We start from the raw sequence: 19,948 nt of genomic DNA on the forward strand, positions 1-19,948 counted from the left end.
CCCGTGCAGCTTTCGGCCAGTGGGAAGGTTTATTAAGCAGGTGGTGTGGTAAGCGGAGAACGTATAGCGAAGCATCTAACATGGGTTTGGTGGGGTAAGGTTTCCTGGTAAAAGCGAAACCTTTTTGTATTCTGTTTTTTCACCTGTTTCTAAAGTAAAGCATCAGTAGGAGGAGTTAGCTGATGGAAGGGATCTAGAGAGGACCGTGCGAGGCCAGAAAGCAGCACACATTAAGGTGGTGGAGAAGAGAGAGACATCGTGAGCAGTTGACTACAGTCCAGTCCAGTCAAGCTGGTGTGTGTATTGAGAAATGAGGCTGAGAGGTAGGCAGGAGGCAAGTCATGAAGGACCTAATAGGTCTCGTTATTACATTTGGACTTCATTTGAGGATATTGGGTAGCCGTAAAGAGAATTAGATAAGCAAGGTAACTCTATTAGTGTTTTTTCTAAGGATGACTTTTGTTGGAGACTAGACTGAAGGGAGAACACGTCTAAGGCAGGGACACAGCTCTGAGAAGGCCAACTGAGGGAAAGTGATGGGCAGCCGAGATGAGGAGAACTGAGAGGATTTGCAAGATAATTAGAAGGTTGAATTTAGTGTGTCAGGGCTGAGGGGGAAGGTCATGTCACTTGCCCCTTTTTGATGTGTCTCTGCCTGGCAAACCGGAGCTCCAAAATGACATGGTTTCACATGGACCCCTGACGGCAGGCAGTCTCATTTGGAACCCCATGGGAACTGTGCCTTTCGCCGGAGCACGGCTCCTCTGAGCTCAAGGTCAACCGAAAGCCCGGTCCTGGGAGGCGGAGCGGCAATTTCGAGCTGAGGGAGGAAGACATGTTAAGGGCGCCACCGGAAAACGACTTCACGTGCGGTGGAGGTCCCGGTCGTTGGGAGATCTCCGCTAGTCGCACAGCCGGTGCTTGCAGTTCAAGGACACGGTTGAGCGAGAGCCCCCGTGGGGAGCCGCCGTGTTGTGCGGCCAGGCTCCGTGTGTGGAAGCGAAGGACGAACATCCCCTGTGGTGCTGGGCACCCTGGGATTTTCGTCCGTGTAACTTGAGACGTACACACGCAGGGGAGGGTAGCAGACGAGAGTGAGACCAACGTATCTGGCAATGGTAGGAAACGTGTGGTTACAGGTCAGAGGAGCAGCGGGGGCCACGCCTCAGCCCGGCCTCCATCGTGCTCGTCGTTCATACTCCTCTTTCTCTTCCCGTGACCACGTTCACTTTGCGCGCTCACAGCTTTCAAAACACACGGGTACTAACAAGGGGGAGAGTTGAGTGATGAGTGCAGTCGTTTCTTTCTGTTCCATTTTCCAGGGCGCTGCAATCCGTGAAAGAGCGTTTGTGTCAGGAGAGTAGTTGGGTGCGGTTTGGAGATAGGTAGTGTCCAGCTCAGCTCTGTCAGTTTAGCTTAAGAAATTTACTGGGGTAAATCAGCATTACACGTTTATTTTCATATCCTTTTACCGTAACATTTACAGTAACGGCTCCGAAGGCTGAAATACTCAGAGTATAGTGCTCTGCTTAGTACTTCTGTAAGTGAAAGTCAGATTGAAAATCCACTTGGTTTATCTTTGCTGAAAGTCGGTGAGAATCTCACTGTGCCTTCAGGTCATCAGTTGGAATATCAAGAAGATCACTTATAAGTCTAGCTCTGGGTTTTAGAATATGTAAGAAAGTTGGTTTCATGTAGTATATGTGAACCCTAGCACGGGTCCAGAAAACTCTTTGGAAATTACTCTTAACTATATCTCATTTATTACTGTACTTTCGTATAGATGGCTTTTAGAAAAAGCTTAAGGCGTAAGTAAGATATATAACATTTTAGTCTTTCCGATGTATTTATTGGCTAGAAGGAGATCTGGTTAAGATAGTGAGCCTCTACTCTGCACTTGGTAGCATGCTTACACTAACTCAAATAGAAATTAGGAAGGTGGCACTGTAACTAATTTGTATGAACTCATTGTGTTTGGGAAGTAAATTAATTGGCCTTATAAAGTCATTGACTACAAGGATACCCTGTGTTATCTTTGTACTCAAAAGTCTATGCGAATGACTTCTTTTGGAATTAGATGTGGCAGGCAGCCATCAAGTGGACCATCATTTCTCTCCCATCCTTTCCACACCCACTCCCCTTAAACTATGGTACACTAAAAGTAACCCTGCACCTGGATGCCTTTTTATTTACTTTATTTTTTGGTAACATCTTAAAATAAGAACTGTACTAAGTTTCTTATCAAAGTGGGACTATCAGAAAAAATTTCTTTAAGAACAACAAGCACAAAAGCCCTGTAAAACACCTGAATTATTTTTTTATTTTTTTTATTTTTTTTTTTTAAGATTTTATTTACTTATTTGACAGAGATAGAGACAGCCAGCGAGAGAGGGAACACAAGCAGGGGGAGTGGGAGAGGAAGAAGCAGGCTCATAGCGGAGGAGCCTGATGTGGGGCTCGATCCCATCACGCTGGGATCACGCCCTGAGCCGAAGGCAGACGCTTAACCGCTGTGCCACCCAGGCGCCCCTGAATTATTTTTTTAAATGTCAAACCTCAAAGCAGCTGTCATTTTTAGCTAGGCTTTCTTTAGAAAAATCAGCTGATGAGCACCAATATTTCAGAGACTCCTATGTTCTACTTTAAGTTATAATTCTAGAAATTTTACCTAAGTGGAATCATTCTTAAGCATTTGGTTTATAAAAATAATTTGTGCATATTTGTTTGGTTGATTTAGGTTTCTAGGAATATAATGACATGCTATTTATAATATTGTGTCTTTGTTTTTTCTGTGTAAAATCCCTTGGCTAAAAGATACTAGTTTTCTTAAGTGAAAACAATTTTAATGCCCTGATATACTCTTCACGTCACCAGTATTTAAGCCACTTTTATAGGAAGACTCTGTTACCACGTTGATTTTGTTCTTAGCCCAGTATATTAGCCTTTACTCAGAGAGTTAGGGAAACTGGGAAACCAAAGAGAAATTACATTTAAAAAAATACATAAATGAAGATTTTATTTCCTTCCGGTATGGTCAACCAGGTGGAATGAGATTTGAAACATTTCACTAAAATAAAGCTTATTAAAATCAGGTATGACTTTCTGTGAATTGAAGTAAGTCAGATTATATAATTACCGTGTTCATACGTTGCTCTTGCTGGAAATTTAGAACACTTGGGTTATGAATTTTCAATTATGCCGCTTAAAGTCAGAGAAGGCATGTTCAAGGAGCTACCTGTAGTTTGAAATGGGGTCCCTCCTGCTCTCTCGGGCCATTGAACGCAAAGGAGGAAAAGAAACCCATGAATATCACGTTGAGGGAAGAGCAATGGAAATTGTTCAGTGAGCTGTTTATCTTCTGCATGCAAAGCATTCTGCTAATTACAGATAATGATGAATACAAAAGTGTAAGGTAAGAATCCTGCTTTTTAGCTCCTTTCCAATTCAGCGTAGGAGCTCTGACGTTTTAAAAATGAAGAATAAAGAATTTTTATGTTTGATAATTAGAACAAAAATGATTGTTAAATGTTTTCAGAAAGAGTGAGAAATAAAGAGAAAAATTGACATGGAACTCACTAGAATGCCAGAAAGGAGGAAGCAGGTGCCCCAAAGCAGAGCAGCGGACTGAGACCCAGGGGTATTCCTTTCCTTGGTTTGGTTGTCTCTAACAGCGATCAGGGCAGTTCTGTGTGCTTCCCGCTGTGGGCACAAGTGCAGTGTTCATTTCTAAGTACTTGTTCTGCGTAGGGTGCAGGTAACTCAGCCTCCGTAATCCTGCATTCATCTAGATTCGTTGGTTGACTTCTAGTGACTTTTCTCGGAGTTGTGGGGTGAGAGGCCTGTTTCTGTGTACTGGAATGTCAGGTCCACAAGGGCAGGGGTGTTTTTCTTGTGGTTTTCCAGGTTCTTGGAACGGTACCTGGCACATTGTGTGGTCTCTGGTAAGAACATGAGAATTAGTTAAGTTTCAGTAAAATGGGGCTCTGTAAATGGACCTGTTAAGTCTAGTAGTCAGCTGTGAATCTGCTGTCCAGGCCTTTGATATATTAGCATTTTTTTCTCTTATGATGAGCTGAGGTAGGGAAAGCAGCAGAGGTGATTGTTAGGTTTTGAGCCTGGAGCTCTGGAAAGATGGTAGGGTTTACTAGAAATTGGAACCACAAATAGGAGGAATGACACATTTGAGAGGAGTATGAGAGATTCAGTTTTGGAAGTACTGAGTTTCAGGTACCCCATGTGGTCTAGGTAAGCATGTGGGTGAGCGGTTGGGCTCAGCAAGTCCTTCACATCGAGGTTGTAGCTGAAGCCACGAATGCAGGCAAAACTGGCTGAGGAGCAAGGGCCACCATTCCTGGAGCTCTTAGAATATCCCTGTCATTGCCCTTTACACAGTGATTCCATTTCCTCCTGTCAGTCTTGGTAAATGGATGATACTACTGTTTCCCATTTCATAGTTGAGAACACAGGTTTAGCACGATGAGGTATCTTTCCCGGGTCAAATAGCGGGTGAGTGTTAGAGCTAGGCTTTGTTTCTAGACCTGTCTACTCCAGAGTATCAGCTGGTGCTAAGTGATACAGAAATGTACAGGAAAATGAGGACCGAGCAAAGGCCACTGAATACATTTTTCTAGGTATCGTCGGTAACCTGCAAGAATACTCTTACTAGAAATCTGATGTAGCCACAGAGTACAGATTGCAAAGAATTAGGGGAGAAATGAGTGGAAAATTTTATAAAAATGGAAATGATAAGTTAAGATTATTGTTTTGAAGAAGTTGTGCGGAAAGCGAGAAACAGGACGGTAAGGTGACTTTATAGGACAAAGAGGATTTGGGAGAATGTGGGAATTTTGCTATGATTTTTATTTTGTTTTAGGATTTTCTTCATGCATGCATTCATTTATTTCAACGAATATTTAGTGATTGCCTGTTCTGTGCCAGGTTTAGTGGGGAAATATAGCAGGGGAACAGTCCAAAGTTCTTGCTGTCATGGAGCAGGAGAAGGCGAGAGTGGGTGTCAAGAAGCACAACCCGGGGGGCGCCTGGGTAGCGCAGTCGTTAAAGCGTCTGCCTTCGGCTCAGGGCGTGATCCCGGCGTTCCGGGATCGAGTCCCACATCGGGCTCCTCCGCTGGGAGCCTGCTTCTTCCTCTCTCACTCGCCTGCTGTGTTCCCTCTCTCGCTGGCTGTCTCTCTGTCACATAAATAAATAAAATCTTTAAAAAAAAAAAAAAAAAAAAGAAGCACAACCCGGAAAATATCTCTCTGGATAAATGCTATACAAAGAGTTAACAGTAGAGTGTGACATGACATCGTGTGTCTGTATGGAAGTCTTAGCTTGTATGATAGAAAAGGGCTGCTTTAGAAATGTTCTCTGAGAATCTGAAAGATAAGAATATAGCCAATCAGTGGAAAGAGAGTTTGTTCAGGCATCGAGAATAGATAATGCCAAAGCCTTAAGGTGGGAACAAGTTTGACATACTGGTTGGAGGCTAGTGAACACAGAGGAAGGTAGTATGAGATCAGAGGGGTAGGCAGGATTCAGATGGGGGCTTTGTCAATTGGGGTAAAGAATATGGATCTTTATTTTAAGTGAAATGGGAAGTTGGTACTTGAAGAGATTTAAGCAGGTTAATTATACATGATCTCATTTCTATCTTAAAATGAGCGCTGTGGTTGTTGTGTGGACAATACATTAATGGAGGGTGGGGGCAGATGAAAGCAGAAGACCAGTTCATAGGTTGTTGCTCTTACTCACATAAGAGATCATGGTGGCTTGAACTAAAGTTCTGGGAGTAATAGAGGTGAGGACAACTGATTAGACTGGGGATGTGTTTTGGGGGGGGATTTAACTGGCCCCACTGATGGATGAGATGTGAGGTTTCAGTCAAAGAGAGGAATCACCGTGATTTTAGGATCTGGGCATGAACAACTGGGTAGATGAATGTGCAGTATGTGAGGGAGATGTAAGTGTGGTTACACACTGGGATGAAGGATCCGTTGGAAGGAGCAGGATTGAAGTTTGCAAGGGAAATCATTAGTGACGTAGCAAGGTGCCATTGGAGATGGGCACACCTCGGGGAGCTGATTGAGACCGAAGTATAGGAGTGAGCTTACACAGCACAGGGAAAGAGACAAGACAGAAATTTCAAGATGAGAAGGAAGTTGAAAGGCAAATGTTGGATGGCCTTGAATTTTAACAAACTATTAGACCTATTACTATATTCAGTTATAAACAGCCCAACTACATACTAATTGTTTTATGTTCTGCATATTAACTTTCTAATTTAACCTTAATTTTTACCTTAATTTTTATCATTGTATAACCTGTTACTTTGTGTATATATAATTTTTTTTTTTCCTTTTTGGCAGGTTGTAAGCTCGACAAATGGAGAGTTGAACACAGATGACCCTACTGCAGGACGTTCCAATGCGCCCATTACAGCCCCTACGGAAGTGGAAGTGATGGATGAAACGAAGTATGTATTTGTATGACTTCTTTTGGTAGCTTTTTGTGCTTCAAATGTGCATGTTTGAGATTTATAGTCATGTACAATTATACCAGGAAATTTTTTTCAGGGAATAGGTGCATGCAAAACAAGTGATATTTTTAGTTATTTCAATCACTCAGTTTAAAATAGTGCTATTTCAGTAAATATTTTATAATACAAAAATAATTAGTTAAGGACTATGCTCAATTTCTTAGAATTAATAGCACATTTTTGGCTTTTTATTTTTAGGAGTATTGATGCATGAAAATTATTTCTGTAGGGTAGATGCTCAGTTTTTTTCTGTAAGCATAAGTATTAATTTTATAGTACGGTGCATGCATTCATATTAGTTTTAAAGTAGTTTTTCTGTGAATATAAATGATAATGCTGCTTGGAAAAAAAAGTAAGCATGAAAAGCAATGTGATAATTTCAATGTGGGCTATTTCTGATGATCTCTCTCCCTCTCTCTCCCTCCCTCCCACCCCCTCCCGCCCTTCCCCCCTCTTTCTCTCTCTCTTTTTCCTTGTATTTTTTTTTTTTTTTTTTGTGTATAGCTGCCAGAAAGTGTTGAACATGTGGTGAGTTTTCAAGTGTAGGCAGGCAGAAATAGCTCCCTTGACTGTAATTTCAAAGATTTAGCATCATTTTTCATTAAAAAAAACCAAAAACCTTTCAACATAGAAATTACAATTGGTCAAAGTTGTTCAAAAATATTTGGTGTCATTTGCATTAGGTCTGAAAAGCAAGAAATAATTGTTTGAGGAGCTCTTTTGCCTGCTGCAACTTTTTTTTTTTTTTTTTTTTGTTCAAGTGACGATAGATTTGGAGGCACTTTTTAATTGAGTTGTTGATAACACCCACTCTGCTTGTGCTTGTGCGTTTGTCCTGCAACGCTGAGGCTTCATCTGCGATTTGAAATAGAAAGACAGGATTTTGAGTTTCAAGCTCTCTTTTTTCCTGTTGGAAAAATTATCAAATACACATAACAGATCCTTCACCTTCACCCACCCCAATGACTATTTCGTTGACTAATTGTATTGCCATTGAGTACACACAGGATACACTGAGAAATTTATGATTAACTATAGTTAGAGAGTGTTAGGGCAGTCCTCATCTAAATAGTTCCTGCTCATTGCAGATATCATGTAAAAATATTCCTATTAAGTTGAGTTAATGTTAGATTTAAACTCTTCTCTGATATTTGCCTCTAGTCGTGATGCCACATTTCGTATGTTCTTCCCAGTTTCAGGGCTAATCTTGAGAGAGCCTGGGAGTGAATAAAGAAAGTTGCTTAGAGTAGCAAATTTTGGAACATTCTACTCCTATCCAAAAGGAACCTTACATAAATTCCAACATAATGCTCATTTGCTGGCTGCAAGATGAGGAGACTCTCTTTGGGGATATTTCTTTTTATAGAGCAGTGATCAAGTATCCCTGTGTATCACTTTTGGCTGTCGACTTTATTGACAGTATGACCTAGCGGCTTTGAGGATGTAACGAATCAGCTACGTACTTGTGCATTTTTACAGTAGAACAAATAGCGTCGTTGATGTTTGCTCGTGCAGTCGTAAGCGCGGTTCCGAAAGTGGTGTGGCCGAGTGGGGCACGCATGTCCTGTGCGGCCGGCATGGGTCGTAGAATCCTGCTTCTGCCACTTAGAGTGACCTTCTTCAAGCATGTTTCCTTCTCTGTGAACTGAAGCTCATAATGTCTGCTTTGTAGGTCGCTGAGGAAGTTAGCTGTGATAAAGCACTGCCTTTTGGTCCGGCCCGTGGCCTGTACCCGGGAGCTGTTCCCACCCTGTTTCCTTCCCTGCTGCCAGCTGCCAGCGACCTCTCCCATCTTCGTTCTCTTCAGCCTTGTCCTTCCAGCAAGTGTCCCTGGTTTTTACTTCCACACCCACCCTCTTCGCCGAGACTGGCTGTTCTGTGTCCACTTCATCCTAGACACCTGCTTTGAGCCACATCGAGTCCCCTTTCCCATGTTTTCAGCGACCACTTACACGGCTTGGATTTCAGCAGTAATCTGCACCCGGCCCGGCCCTTAAGTAGATGGCACGCCAGTAGGGAAGATGGCGGTGTGTTAGCACACCTTTGTTGTTTGAGACCTTCTGAGGAACAAGGTTACTGATGGGCAGGCTGGTCAGGGAATGCTTTGTGGAGGTGCCTTTGCAGAATGGCGTAGTAATTTATTTAGTTGGCATGGGCGTGGGTGAATAGATGTTTGTGGGTTTAGGTTTCTAGTCATAGGTGTTAGAAGATGAGAAAAAAGCAAGTATGGTGGGAAAGCTGTTCCTGAAGGAGAGGTCCTCCACAGCCTCGAGTCCAGCTTCCTTGGCATGGCTCACGGCCTTCGTACCACTCATAGTCTGACTCCTGTCTCTCTTGACCTGCCCCGTTTACCATTCCCAATGCTGTATTCCATGGGTTCCCTAAGTCTGCTGTTGGTATTTTATTCTCTCTCTCCTGCTCTGTGAAACTTCTTGAATTTCATGAAAGTAAGTCCTTTTTCATCTTAAGATCCCCGGTGCCTGAAACAGTAGGCCTCAATGACTTAGTACTAAATGGTTACGACTGAATAATGTGGTGTATCAGTGCAGTGGAGTATTACTCGACAGTGTAAAATAATGAAATGGAAAACATGCTAGGTGAAAGAAGCCAGGCACAAAAGGCCACGTGTTTTATGACTCCGTTTATGTGAAATGTCCAGAATAGGCCAACATAGAAAAATACAGTGATTGCCTAGAGCAGGGGAGAGGAGGATGGGAGGGGCTGCTAGTAGGTTAGGTTCTGTGGTTTCTTTGGGGGTCAGTGGAAGTGGTTTCAGGTTTGATAGTGGTGATGAACGTAAAACTGTTTGAATGTGTTAAAAACCACTGAATTGTATACTTTAAAAGCATTAATTTTATGATAATCGAATTATATTTTAACAGAGCTGTTATTTTTTTTAAACATGGAGAGCAACCCATGCTTTTGGTAAAGCCTGACTCTAGATGGGTTACAGAAATCCTCTGACCTTCCCTGCCTCCTCACTGATTAAAAACTTTCAGCATTTCACGTTTGGTTTCCTTTCATCAGGGTGACTCTCACATTCCCGCAAGGTTGTCACTGCATTCCTCGTACCTTCTTAGTCTGCGGTGAGGGACTGTGACTGTGGTTTTTTCCTAAACTGCATCTCATGCTTGCTTCTCTTCTTTCTCCCACCATTTTATAGGTCTCTAGGAACCTGCTGAGAATTCCCTTTCAAATTGTGTTTCCAACTCTCTTTCTTCGTTTTCACCTGTGATTGGCGGAGGCCCCTCTCACCCCACCCCATTAATTATAATGTATTTCACATTGGACATTTTAGAGGCTCAGGGTTCCTAGAATAGTACCTTATAGGGCTTGATAGATCATTTCCAAGTGATGAAAAATAGTCTGTTGTCCTGCATATAAAATGGCTCATTCATTAGTAATGAGATTTTGCCTTCTTTATTGTGGCTAAGAATTTTCTTTTTCTCAAGACAGGTGATACAAGTGATATCACCCTCATCATTCCTTCCAGGAATCTAGGAAAACAAGGCTTCCTTTGATTTAGTTACTGAGTTTTTAAGTAGTATGTAATTATCTTTCTTCACCTTTATTTCTCTTTGTGTCCCCTTTCCAACATTTACTGAACAGTTACTGTGTATTTGGTAACATGGTGATTACAGAGATAAGTCAAGGCCCCTATGCTCCCTCAGAAAAGATAGCAAGTACACCAGTAACTTTCACGTAGTGGTCCTCAGTGCTGGCTTCGAATCACAAGCATCTGGGGAGTTTCAGACATACGCTAACACTTAGGCTGCGCTATCGGAGTTTCCAATTTAATTGTTCTGTGGTGGGGGTCTGGTTGACAGTATTTTTTTTTTAAGATTTTATTTATTTGTCAGAGAGAGAGAGTATGAGCAGGGGGAGCTCGACATGGGGCTCAGTCCCAGGACCCTGGGATCATGACCTGAGCTGAAGGCAGACGCTTCACTGACTGATCCACCCAGGCACCCCTGGTTGACAGTATTTTTAAAAAGCTTGTAAGCTGATTCTGAGGAGCACCCAGGATTGAGAATCTTTGGTCTAATACCAGCTATTACAGGATTAGCTCCTAGGATACAGTGTGACTGGATTGAAGAGACTGGAATGTGCTCTTCCAGCTGGGAGATCAGAGGCATCTTCACGGGTAAGGGCACGTTTGCCCTGGTTCTGGAAGATGAGTAGACTTGGCAGAGGAGGTGGGTGCAGGCGTCTGAGGGACGTGGCTGAGCAGCTTGTGGCGCAAAGACAGAGTGAGGCGGTCTGAGAAGTGACCCATTTGTGTCTAGCGTGTGCGAATGCATCCCAGTGGGAGCGAAGGTAGTCCGAGTGCCCGATCTCAAAGGGCCTTAGTAGGCAGCTTAAAAAAAAAAAAAAAAAAAAAAAAGACATGATCCTTTCTCAACACAAGAAAGCAAGCTGTGGGTTTTAAGCCAAGAAATGGTATAATCAGATTGAGCCTTGAGACAGTTTGGTAGCACTTTTGAGGCTTATGTCATTTCCTGGGGTTCATTAGATTACGTAAAATCAATCCATCCCCCCTCCTTCTCTCCCTTCTGTAGAACAGACTGCCTGGAGAGGCAGCTTGATGCAGGACAAGACTAAAAGGAGAGGGAAATAGATTGGAACCGAATTATAAGAGCTGTGTGGCCCTAATGCCTTAGACCGTGGAGAACCAGTAGTGAGATTTAAAAGGCAGAGGGCGAGGCCCTCTCTCTGCAGAGGCAAGTTTGGATGGCACATTGGAGAGAGGAAGACCTTTAGCCCGGACGTCTGTTAAAAGGCCCTTAGCAGTGGGGGAGGCAAGCCGTCCTGCAGTAAGCCAGCGTGAGAGGATGGGACAGCTTTGCAAGTCATTCAGACTTGAGGGACTAATTGCGTGTGGATGGAGAGGAAGAAATTGAAGACGAGGATGGACTGCAGGTTCCCAGCTGGAGCATTTGTGTGGATGGTCTTGGGCTTCTAGCTGAACTCTTCCTGCATGACTGATGAGTTCTGCATTTTTTACACCAAGAGGTCCAGAGATATGAAATTACATTTTCATGTCTAGATTTGAAGGGGGCAAATCCTTTGTCAGAGTTAAAGACAGATAGCTTAAAAGCTGTTTTTTGTATACTCGTCAACCTCGATAAGGAGAGGCCAGGCTCGGGAGTCCTCAGTGGGAGGGCCCAGCAGGCATCAAGCAGTCTCTCCACCGGAGGTGGAGCCAGTGAGTCATTGCAGAAAGGACAGATGGGAAATTCTGATCCAGACAGAGACAGCTTCAGGTAGATATGAGAGGAGGGAGTCTCTGACATGAATCCAGGAAGACAGTCAAATCCTAGAGGCAGGAAAAGGCCACGACTGAAGAGAAGTGGTGCAGTGTCACTCGCAAAGCCTCCGCCCTTCTCCTGTATGTTTTCTACACAGTGGAGGACTTTGATCCATTATGATTTCCTGTTTACCACCTTAAGAGTATTTACAGCAATAGCCCTCAAGTTCATCAGAAGCAGGATTTACCATTTATTTCGAAAGAGTTGAGAGTAGAGCTGTGGCGGGGTCCCTGGGTGGCTCGTTCGGTTAAGCGTCTCAGGTCATGATCCCAGGGTCCTGGGATCGAGTCCTGCATCGCATCGGGCTCCCTGCTCAGTGCGGGGCCTGCTTCTCCCTCTCCCTCTGCCCCTCCCCTCTGCTTGTGCTCTCTCTCACTCTCTTTTTCAAATAATTAAATAAAATCTTAAAAAAAAAAAGAAAGCTGTGGCTTCAAAGCTTTTATGCTAGCTACGGAATCATGTCAGAAGCGTGAACCTGACTTGAGAGAGCGTAACTGGTTTACTGGAACCACGTAGGCATAATCAAGAAAGAGCCAAGCAGAGAGAAGCATTGACAAGAACATGATTTAAATGTCTGGTAAGCCTAATCAGTTTCCCCAGGGTTGTCAGTAGTCTGGGTCTGAAGAGACCCCAGATGAGGCCTGGACTAACGAATAAGGAAATGTTACTGCTGAGCAGCTTGGAGAAGAATGCGTTTAAAAATTTTAAAGGTGTGGATAATTTTCTAAGACCAGCTAGTTGAATGTAGTGATCGAAGTAACCTGTGGGTTACTTTACCTCACCTGTGGGAACTTCCGTCTGTGCTCATTCCTGCACTATTTGCTATTATTTGCGGTTATTGTTATCAATAACTTTTTCCCCCATTTGCCTTGTGCCAAGTGTTAGAATTACATTGTTTCCTATTACACGTCGGCCACACTCGTGTAAGTGGATGGCGTGGTGGCCACTCAGTATCTGCAGTGCTCAGCTCACAGCTTCTGGAAATGGAGAAGCCGGAGGGCAGGCCTGGCAGGTGCACGCAGGCAGAGCAGGGCTTCTTGGGTTTAGACTCCTGTAAGAATCTGAGGCACACCGATTTTCCACAGGCACTCAGATCTGCATTTTGTGAGGTTTTACTGGGACTTGTGGGCCCGGGGTAAGGACTCCAGCTTTAGAACATGGTGTAGAGTTTTGACTCGGTTCTTACTCCAGGAGTCGCACTTACGAGGCAAGTCACCCATTTATTCAGTAAATATTAAATGAGTGCCAGGTGTGTGCCCGTTTATGGGATGTAGCCTGTGGACAAGCCCTTACAAAGCTTACATCCTATGTGGAGGCAGATAAGCAGTAAATAAATAAGATAAATTCAGATTAGTCTGAGGACTGGGATGAGCGTAAAATGGTCATGGGACAGTGACCATATGGGAGCTGCACTGTTTTAGATGGAGGGCAATTGATACGAGACCTGATTTCTTAATCACAGAGAGTAAATCAGCTGTTTTGGTAATGAGTTTTAAGAAACCAGACACCGGTTAAATATCAATTTTCTTCTTGTTATAACTATATTCTATTTTGAGGGCATCTCTCCTTTAGATGGATGCATTTGTATTGCCTGGAGCAATGCTGTCCTCTGGTGGTAGTCAGTTTAATAGCATGCCAGCTTCATGGCAAATCTATTTCAAGGGTGTACTTTTATTTGGTGGGATTTGTTTCTAACAAATAGATGTCTTTTTTTTTAGATTACCTTTTAATTTAAAAGATCTCTACAGTTATGATTCATTTGAAAGTTGTACTTAGTCTCAAGTAAATGCTTAGACTGGTTTTCTGTGTTAAATAATACATAATTGAAGGAAAGATGACCTAAGAAATAGGAGGGACTCCGCTGTCTCAGTTGGAAAGCAGATTGATGATGCTAGAAAAATAAGTCAGACAAGGTGAATTGCTAATACAAGTGTGGAAAATCTGGAACTTATTGACCAAAACATGTATTATATTAAATTCCCCATTCCAAAAGGCTTATAGGGGTGCCTGGGTGGCACAGCGGTTGGGCTTCTGCCTTCGGCTCAGGGCGTGATCCCGGCGATCTGGGATCGAGCCCCACATCAGGCTCTTCTGGTATGAGCCTGCTTCTTCCTCTCCCGCTCCCCCTGCTTGTGTTCCCTCTCTCGCTGGCTGTCTCTATCTCTGTCAAATAAATAAAAAAAAAATCTTTAAAAAAAAAAAAAAGGCTTATAATACTTATTAAAACACCTTTTCAGGAGAAAAGTCTTAAAAGATTGTAGTTTGGAATTTGAAGAGACAAATGACAATATTTGGAAACAGTGAACATTATTAATATAACTTTATATTAAATAATAAATTTCCATTGAAATGTGATCATATTTTCTAAATATTTGGTCTGTTTCTTCTAAATACCAATTAAAATTTTTTTACAATATGAGCATTTTATGACTTTTCTAAGTCCTTTATTGAAAGGTTTTCTTTCTTTTTTTTTTTGAATAATGGTTTTCATCTCTTAGAATCTGAGTTAAATAATTTTTTGTTTCATTTTTTTATTTTAGAAGACTCATATAACAGATTTGAGAAGGTGTTTAGGTAGCTGACAGTTACAAATAAAGTTGACTTATTTTTATAAATCCAGGAAAAATCTGTTGTACACAGAGTCCTCTTTTACAGAGGTAGCTCTTTTCAAGGCCCTTGGTTGGGTGATTTGTTTCTGGTTGCTCTGGTGGTCACCTCAGTAAGAGTAAAATTCATGAAGATTGATAACTGCACAGATTTTCAGTTGAGTCTGTAGCAGCTGATATGTACAGGTTTGAATTAGTCACACTCCATGGTCTAATCATTAGATGCTGTTTGAATGGAGTTAAAAAATCCAGTCGTGTAATTTGCTTTTGAATGCCCCATAGTGATTTCATATTCATGGCATAAATCACAATAAATGGTCTGAAATTATTTTTGACTAATGATAACGTGGGTGGAGAGATTGTGTAATTTAGCTGGACAGGATGGGTTTCTGTTTACATTTCTTTCACAGAAAGACATAAAAGACATCTAGCAATTATTTCATCTTCCCCAATCTTTTGCCAGAGAGGACACTTGAAGCTAGGTGGTCTCCATTAAGCTTAGCTTGAAATGACTCATTTACTATCCTTCTTTACAGGCGGGCTGGTAAGCATTAGAGGAACATTGTTAAAAGGTCACATTCTGTACGAGCTTTGAATTGGCAGCATTTTGTTGGGTGAATCACCATATAGATAGATATTTCTTTAATCACAGAACAGGATTTACATATCTACGTACGCACACACACTAGACTTCGATGGACAAGAAACAAGAGCTTCTCTGTGTCCTCTGTCTTCTTGGTATCCTGTTAGATGGGCTTTCCTGTAAGTGTGGAGGGGGAAGAGCCAGACCTGTGTTTGGAGGAATGCCAGACCTTCAGAGTAGATACATGCATGTGTGTATACGTGTTGTTTGTGAGTTTCTCCTCTGACAGTGAGTTGGGACCAGCCTCAGCGTCGTGCCCCACATGCTACGTGTGCTTCGTCTTCTCATGACTAGGAGAACTTCCCGTGGAAAACACCAGGTCTCTTAGGCATCGTCTCTCGATTTTTTTTTTACTTAGGAATGAAACTCCGTCTGCTTTTCCCTCGTAGACTGCAAAACTGAATCACCTTGATTATGCTATTTTAAATGTTAAGCACAGTTTTTACCTTAATTAACTTAGGATCAGTTTGCCCTTAACCCTTGCCAGTCTTGACATGCTAATTAATGCCTTTTCTTTCCAATTTGTAAATGTGGTGGAAAGTGTTCGTTGAAGAGTCTGTTTAGGCTTTCTCTTTTTCTTTTTGGAATCTCAGATCCTCAGTGTTTGGATCATTATTGCTTTTCTAGCAATGACTTTAACAATCATATGTAAATATCAGGAAGAAAGGGAGAGAATGCATAAGGTGAATTTTATAAAACCATGCCCCTGCTAGCGGTTAATGAATATTCAAAATAAAATACGATGGGTATTTTAGAATTCCACAGCTCCTCAGTTGGTCTTGGTGCAAAGCCTTTTCAATTTAGTGGCTCCTTGTAACGTTGTGTAGAATGTCTGGCTGTCTCCCTAAAAGGCACGTTGATGAAACAGTAGTAATAACTCTGCCCTAGGTTCACTAATATATATGCTTCCCTGGCATGTTCTCCGTGTATCTTGCATTAGCCTGTTGCTTTTTACGACCGTTGATATTAATATGCTAAACTCAGCCTTTATTTTGTGACCCTTTATTACCTTTATAATACAAGAAGTGTTTCCCTCCATCTGCAGGTGCTGCTGTTTTTTCAAACGAAGGAAAAGGAAAACCATACAGCGTCACAAATGACTCTGGACACAGACAGATCATGGGGAGTTACTTACGTGTTCATCTGCTGTCTTGTGATTAAAATCATCTCTGTAGTGACCACACATGTTTTCAAGGACTCACTCTTAGAAACAAAATGTCATACTTTCATACTTCATTTTGTGGTTGTCTTACATTCATATTTTTTTCTAATTTAACTTTTATGGAAGCTTTAAAGTTCTGTCCAAACATGAGTGCTTTGCCCATCGATGAATGGAATGGACCAAGGAGGTGGAACTGACGGATATAGTTCTAAGGACATTTTTCAGAAGCTCTCCTCCTGTTGTAGAAAGCAGTACAGTCTCTTCAGTGTCAAACAGTTACATGCCTAATCTGGTTTTTTTTTTTTTTTTTTTTTTTTTGTAACTTCTGTAAGAGCATAATCCAGCAGGAATTTTCTCCCCAGTGGATAATGCAAGAGAAGACGCAGTTGCCCGAATATGTAAAAGAAGTTCTTTTGTGAGAAGTTCATTTCCTGTGTGGCATCCGCATTGATCTCAGTGTTACTGATGGTACTGCTGTTCATACGTCCTGTTAACATTCTCTCTGTGAAATCATGGTACAGTCACTGCCCAGAGGTACTGACGGTTCGGCAGACGGTAGCGGTCAATCGAATCACAAGTAGCGCGCTAGATAGGAGCCCTGCTCTCGTGGCATCACGACGTGAAGTACGGTGTTGCTGAAGTGGCAAAAGCGCTTTTTTTTAAAAAAAAAAAAAGCAAAATATTTGTATAATGTAACTTTATGCTTCCAAATAATAATGTATGTTAGACAGCAAGAAATGAATACTTTGAGAAATGAAATATGTTGGAGTTTGTTTGTTTGTTTGTTTGTTTTTTAAATACACTAAGGAGAAGAAATAAATGTGAATCTCATTGCAACGTGTAAGGTTGAAGTCTGAGGAGACCCCACGGAAACCTACTGCTGAATGATTACATTCTCCCCGAAGCAGACAATTTTGGATGTGCCATGCAGTGGTCTGTTTATTAATTATTTGCTCTTTGATAAGAAAAAAAAGGCCCCCAGCAATAAAAACTGGGTCACTCTATTGCCCTCTGTGCACATTAGTCTCTTGTATTCAACTTTGCTGGTTCTCTGGAATTTTCCTACTTTTTAGTATGATTTTGATGATCGAAAACTATTTTGGAAAGGATGGGTCAGGTGCTTTGCCTCCATAGTCTTTTGAAGTGCCTGCATATGAACAAAGTCACAGGTCTGTAAAAAAGGAAACCCATTCCACTTTTTAAGTATGCTTTGTTTTAAGCCATAAAGACACAGGTGTACTTTGGTCGCATTCTACTAGCCAGATTCTTCAAGAAGAGTTAAGACAGAAAGACTGGCTAGAAAGAGAATGATGTTTTTCAGATCTCACATTCACCTTTCATTTGTAAGATCGTTACTCACTCCTCCCATGCAGCCCTTTCTTTGTCTTTCAGCGCATGCCTTCCGGTGTGCTTATTTATTTTTATTGTCTCAAGGTAACATTTGAAATGTGTAATTAAAGTAAATAAATTACATTTTTGACTTCATTATTACATTTACAGGGATTTAATTGTACTTTGTAATTTATTTTTCTTATTAGCCAAAAGTTCAGTGTGCTGTTTTTTGATGAATTAGGCGCCCATATGAATACTGCAAATCAGGACATTGTTTCTCATTGTCGCTCTGAATCTTCCGAGTGATCTTCTCGAGTTCTTGGTTTTAAAGGCCCACGCTCAGCCTAGAAGACATTTGCTGTATAATTTGGTCAACAGTTTCCATTCTATTTGTATACTGTCATGATGTCTTAAACGACAGGAGTTACATACTGAGTTTTTATTTTTGTTCGCCTTGAGCAAGGTAGATGGATGTTTTGGCCATTATAATGTGAAACCACTTTTTTCTTTACAGTATTTGACCAAATTTGTGTGTCTATGATATTTGTAAATACATGCGATATCTGTATTTCTTATCATAAGCCTATTTAGTTTTATTCTCAGTAGGGTTTTTGGACTGTACAGTGTTTATATGATCTGAACTCCTTATACATAAGAAGGTGTGTATATTAATCCAATTATGGACTTAAAATATTTTAAAAGTATAAATACCCTTATTTGCTGCAAAGACCAGTGTGTAGACATTTGCTTTTTAGCAATATTTTTAAGTGCTCCATTTTAATGCCAAGGAATAAGTCTTTTGGCGACACAAACTGGTCAATAATAGGTAATGCAGGTATGTTCAGGTTAAGCCAACAATGTTTTGCATTTTTATGCTTCTTTTCTGTCAACACTAATGAAGTCAACATTGCCTGAATGTCTGAATAATGAAACACATCCCTGTTTAAAAGTATGTAACTGAAAAAGAAATAAAAAATAAAGGTAGTTTTTTTAAACTCGCTTTTTCCCCCTTCCTCTAATCACGGGTGAAGTGATGCAGCTCGTAATAAGCTGAGATAGGCATTTTAAAAATCCGGTTCGTTTACTTTTGTGTCTGTGAGAAGCCGAGCTAGAGGAATACGCTTTTGTGTTTTGTGTTTCTGTTTGGGTTTTGCTTTCCGATGGAGCCCCATCGGAAAGAGTGCATACGAGGAAGTATCTGAGCTTTCTTTCATCAGAGTTCGAGAAAAAGCCTTTTACACTTCCCTGAACCATTTAATAGAGCAATTAATTAAAACTAATGCCGCTAATAAAGCAAGGAAAAGAAACAGAATCCTTTCATTCCTTTTAAAAAATGAAGTCCTCCTGGGGTGTGCACAGAAGTGAAACACGATGAATCCACTTTTCAGTGAATGGCTTTATCATTGCAGATGGAGAGCATGTATCTGGGACAGCGTCGCACAGCTCAGCCTGTGCAGGTGCTCTCAGAGGAGTTTTCCAAAACGGTATTAATGGTGCTGGGCTTACTGAAAGACGCTCCAGGTAAGATAAGGCAAAGCCGCGCACGCCGAGCACCCGCGTTTCAGAGACCCTAGAAAGATCTGGAGATGAAACAGGATGGTCCCAAGGCCCCATGTAGAAAAATCTGATGTCAGACGGGGAATCGGTCTGAAGGACCATGTGGCTGCATCAGCCAGCACCCTCACAAGAGCAAGTCACTCACACAGTAGGGCTGTCCGTGGCGGCGCCTCCCCGAAACGCCCAGTGGAAGCCCTGGCTTCCGACGTGCGTGGTCCTGGCATGGAGTCGGGGTCTCTCTGTGTCTCCGTTTTGCTTCCTCCTGTGCTGTTTTCATGGCCAAGGGACACTTCTGCGAGCTAGTGATGTGGCCAGCCGGCAGCTGCAGCCAAAACAAAGAGCAGTGTCTGTCAGCCGTGCTAACAGAGTCCTGAGCCTGACATTTATTACTTCATCGGTTCACAGGCCCACTCCTGAGCCAGTTACTGTGGCCAAGGGAAGGCCAGGGTCCTCCCTCAGAGGACCCACTGGACCGAGAGATGAGGTACAGGGGTGTTAGCCAGAGGAAGTGAGGGCATTACTATCAGAAGTCAGAGCGCACAGACACTGTGGAGGCAGAATCCATAGGCCATTGTCTTGGTGAGAAAAACAAAGAGAGCTGAGAGGCAAACCTCATCATTTTAAATTCGAAAATGTTATTATTACCGGACTTTCACTAATCTGAACATGTTATTAGAAATCATATATAGGAAGCAAATACATTTGAAAAATATTCTAGACTCAGGTGAAAAAACAGAGGCCCTAAGTACCTTCTTTGGTGTGCTTTTGTTTTTTCTTGAGTGTTTAAGGTGTTTGTGATAG

The 19,948-nt window shown here is 41.9% G+C and overlaps 1 protein-coding gene across 9 annotated transcripts in view; it reads left to right on the forward strand.

The window, feature by feature from the left end:
- The window catches only part of CSNK1G3 (casein kinase 1 gamma 3), a 108,586-nt gene extending 89,684 nt beyond the window's left edge, over window positions 1-18,902 (forward strand). For 3 of the 9 annotated variants that reach the window (XM_026507844.4, XM_044387354.3, XM_026507845.4), the window contains exons 12-14: window positions 6,369-6,475; window positions 7,043-7,066; window positions 16,142-18,902. In XM_026507844.4, the coding sequence (XP_026363629.1) occupies window positions 6,369-6,475; window positions 7,043-7,066; window positions 16,142-16,196 (186 nt within the window). In that variant the 3' untranslated portion in view covers window positions 16,197-18,902. The remainder of the gene's footprint in view (window positions 1-6,368; window positions 6,476-7,042; window positions 7,067-16,141) is intronic. The other 6 variants (XM_026507848.4, XM_026507849.4, XM_026507846.4 and 3 more) reach the window with 3 other exon arrangements.
- Window positions 18,903-19,948: the final 1,046 nt, after the last annotated feature.

This window comes from Ursus arctos, unplaced genomic scaffold (genome assembly GCF_023065955.2).
Source record: "Ursus arctos isolate Adak ecotype North America unplaced genomic scaffold, UrsArc2.0 scaffold_5, whole genome shotgun sequence".
NCBI classification, from domain to species: Eukaryota; Metazoa; Chordata; class Mammalia; order Carnivora; family Ursidae; genus Ursus; species Ursus arctos.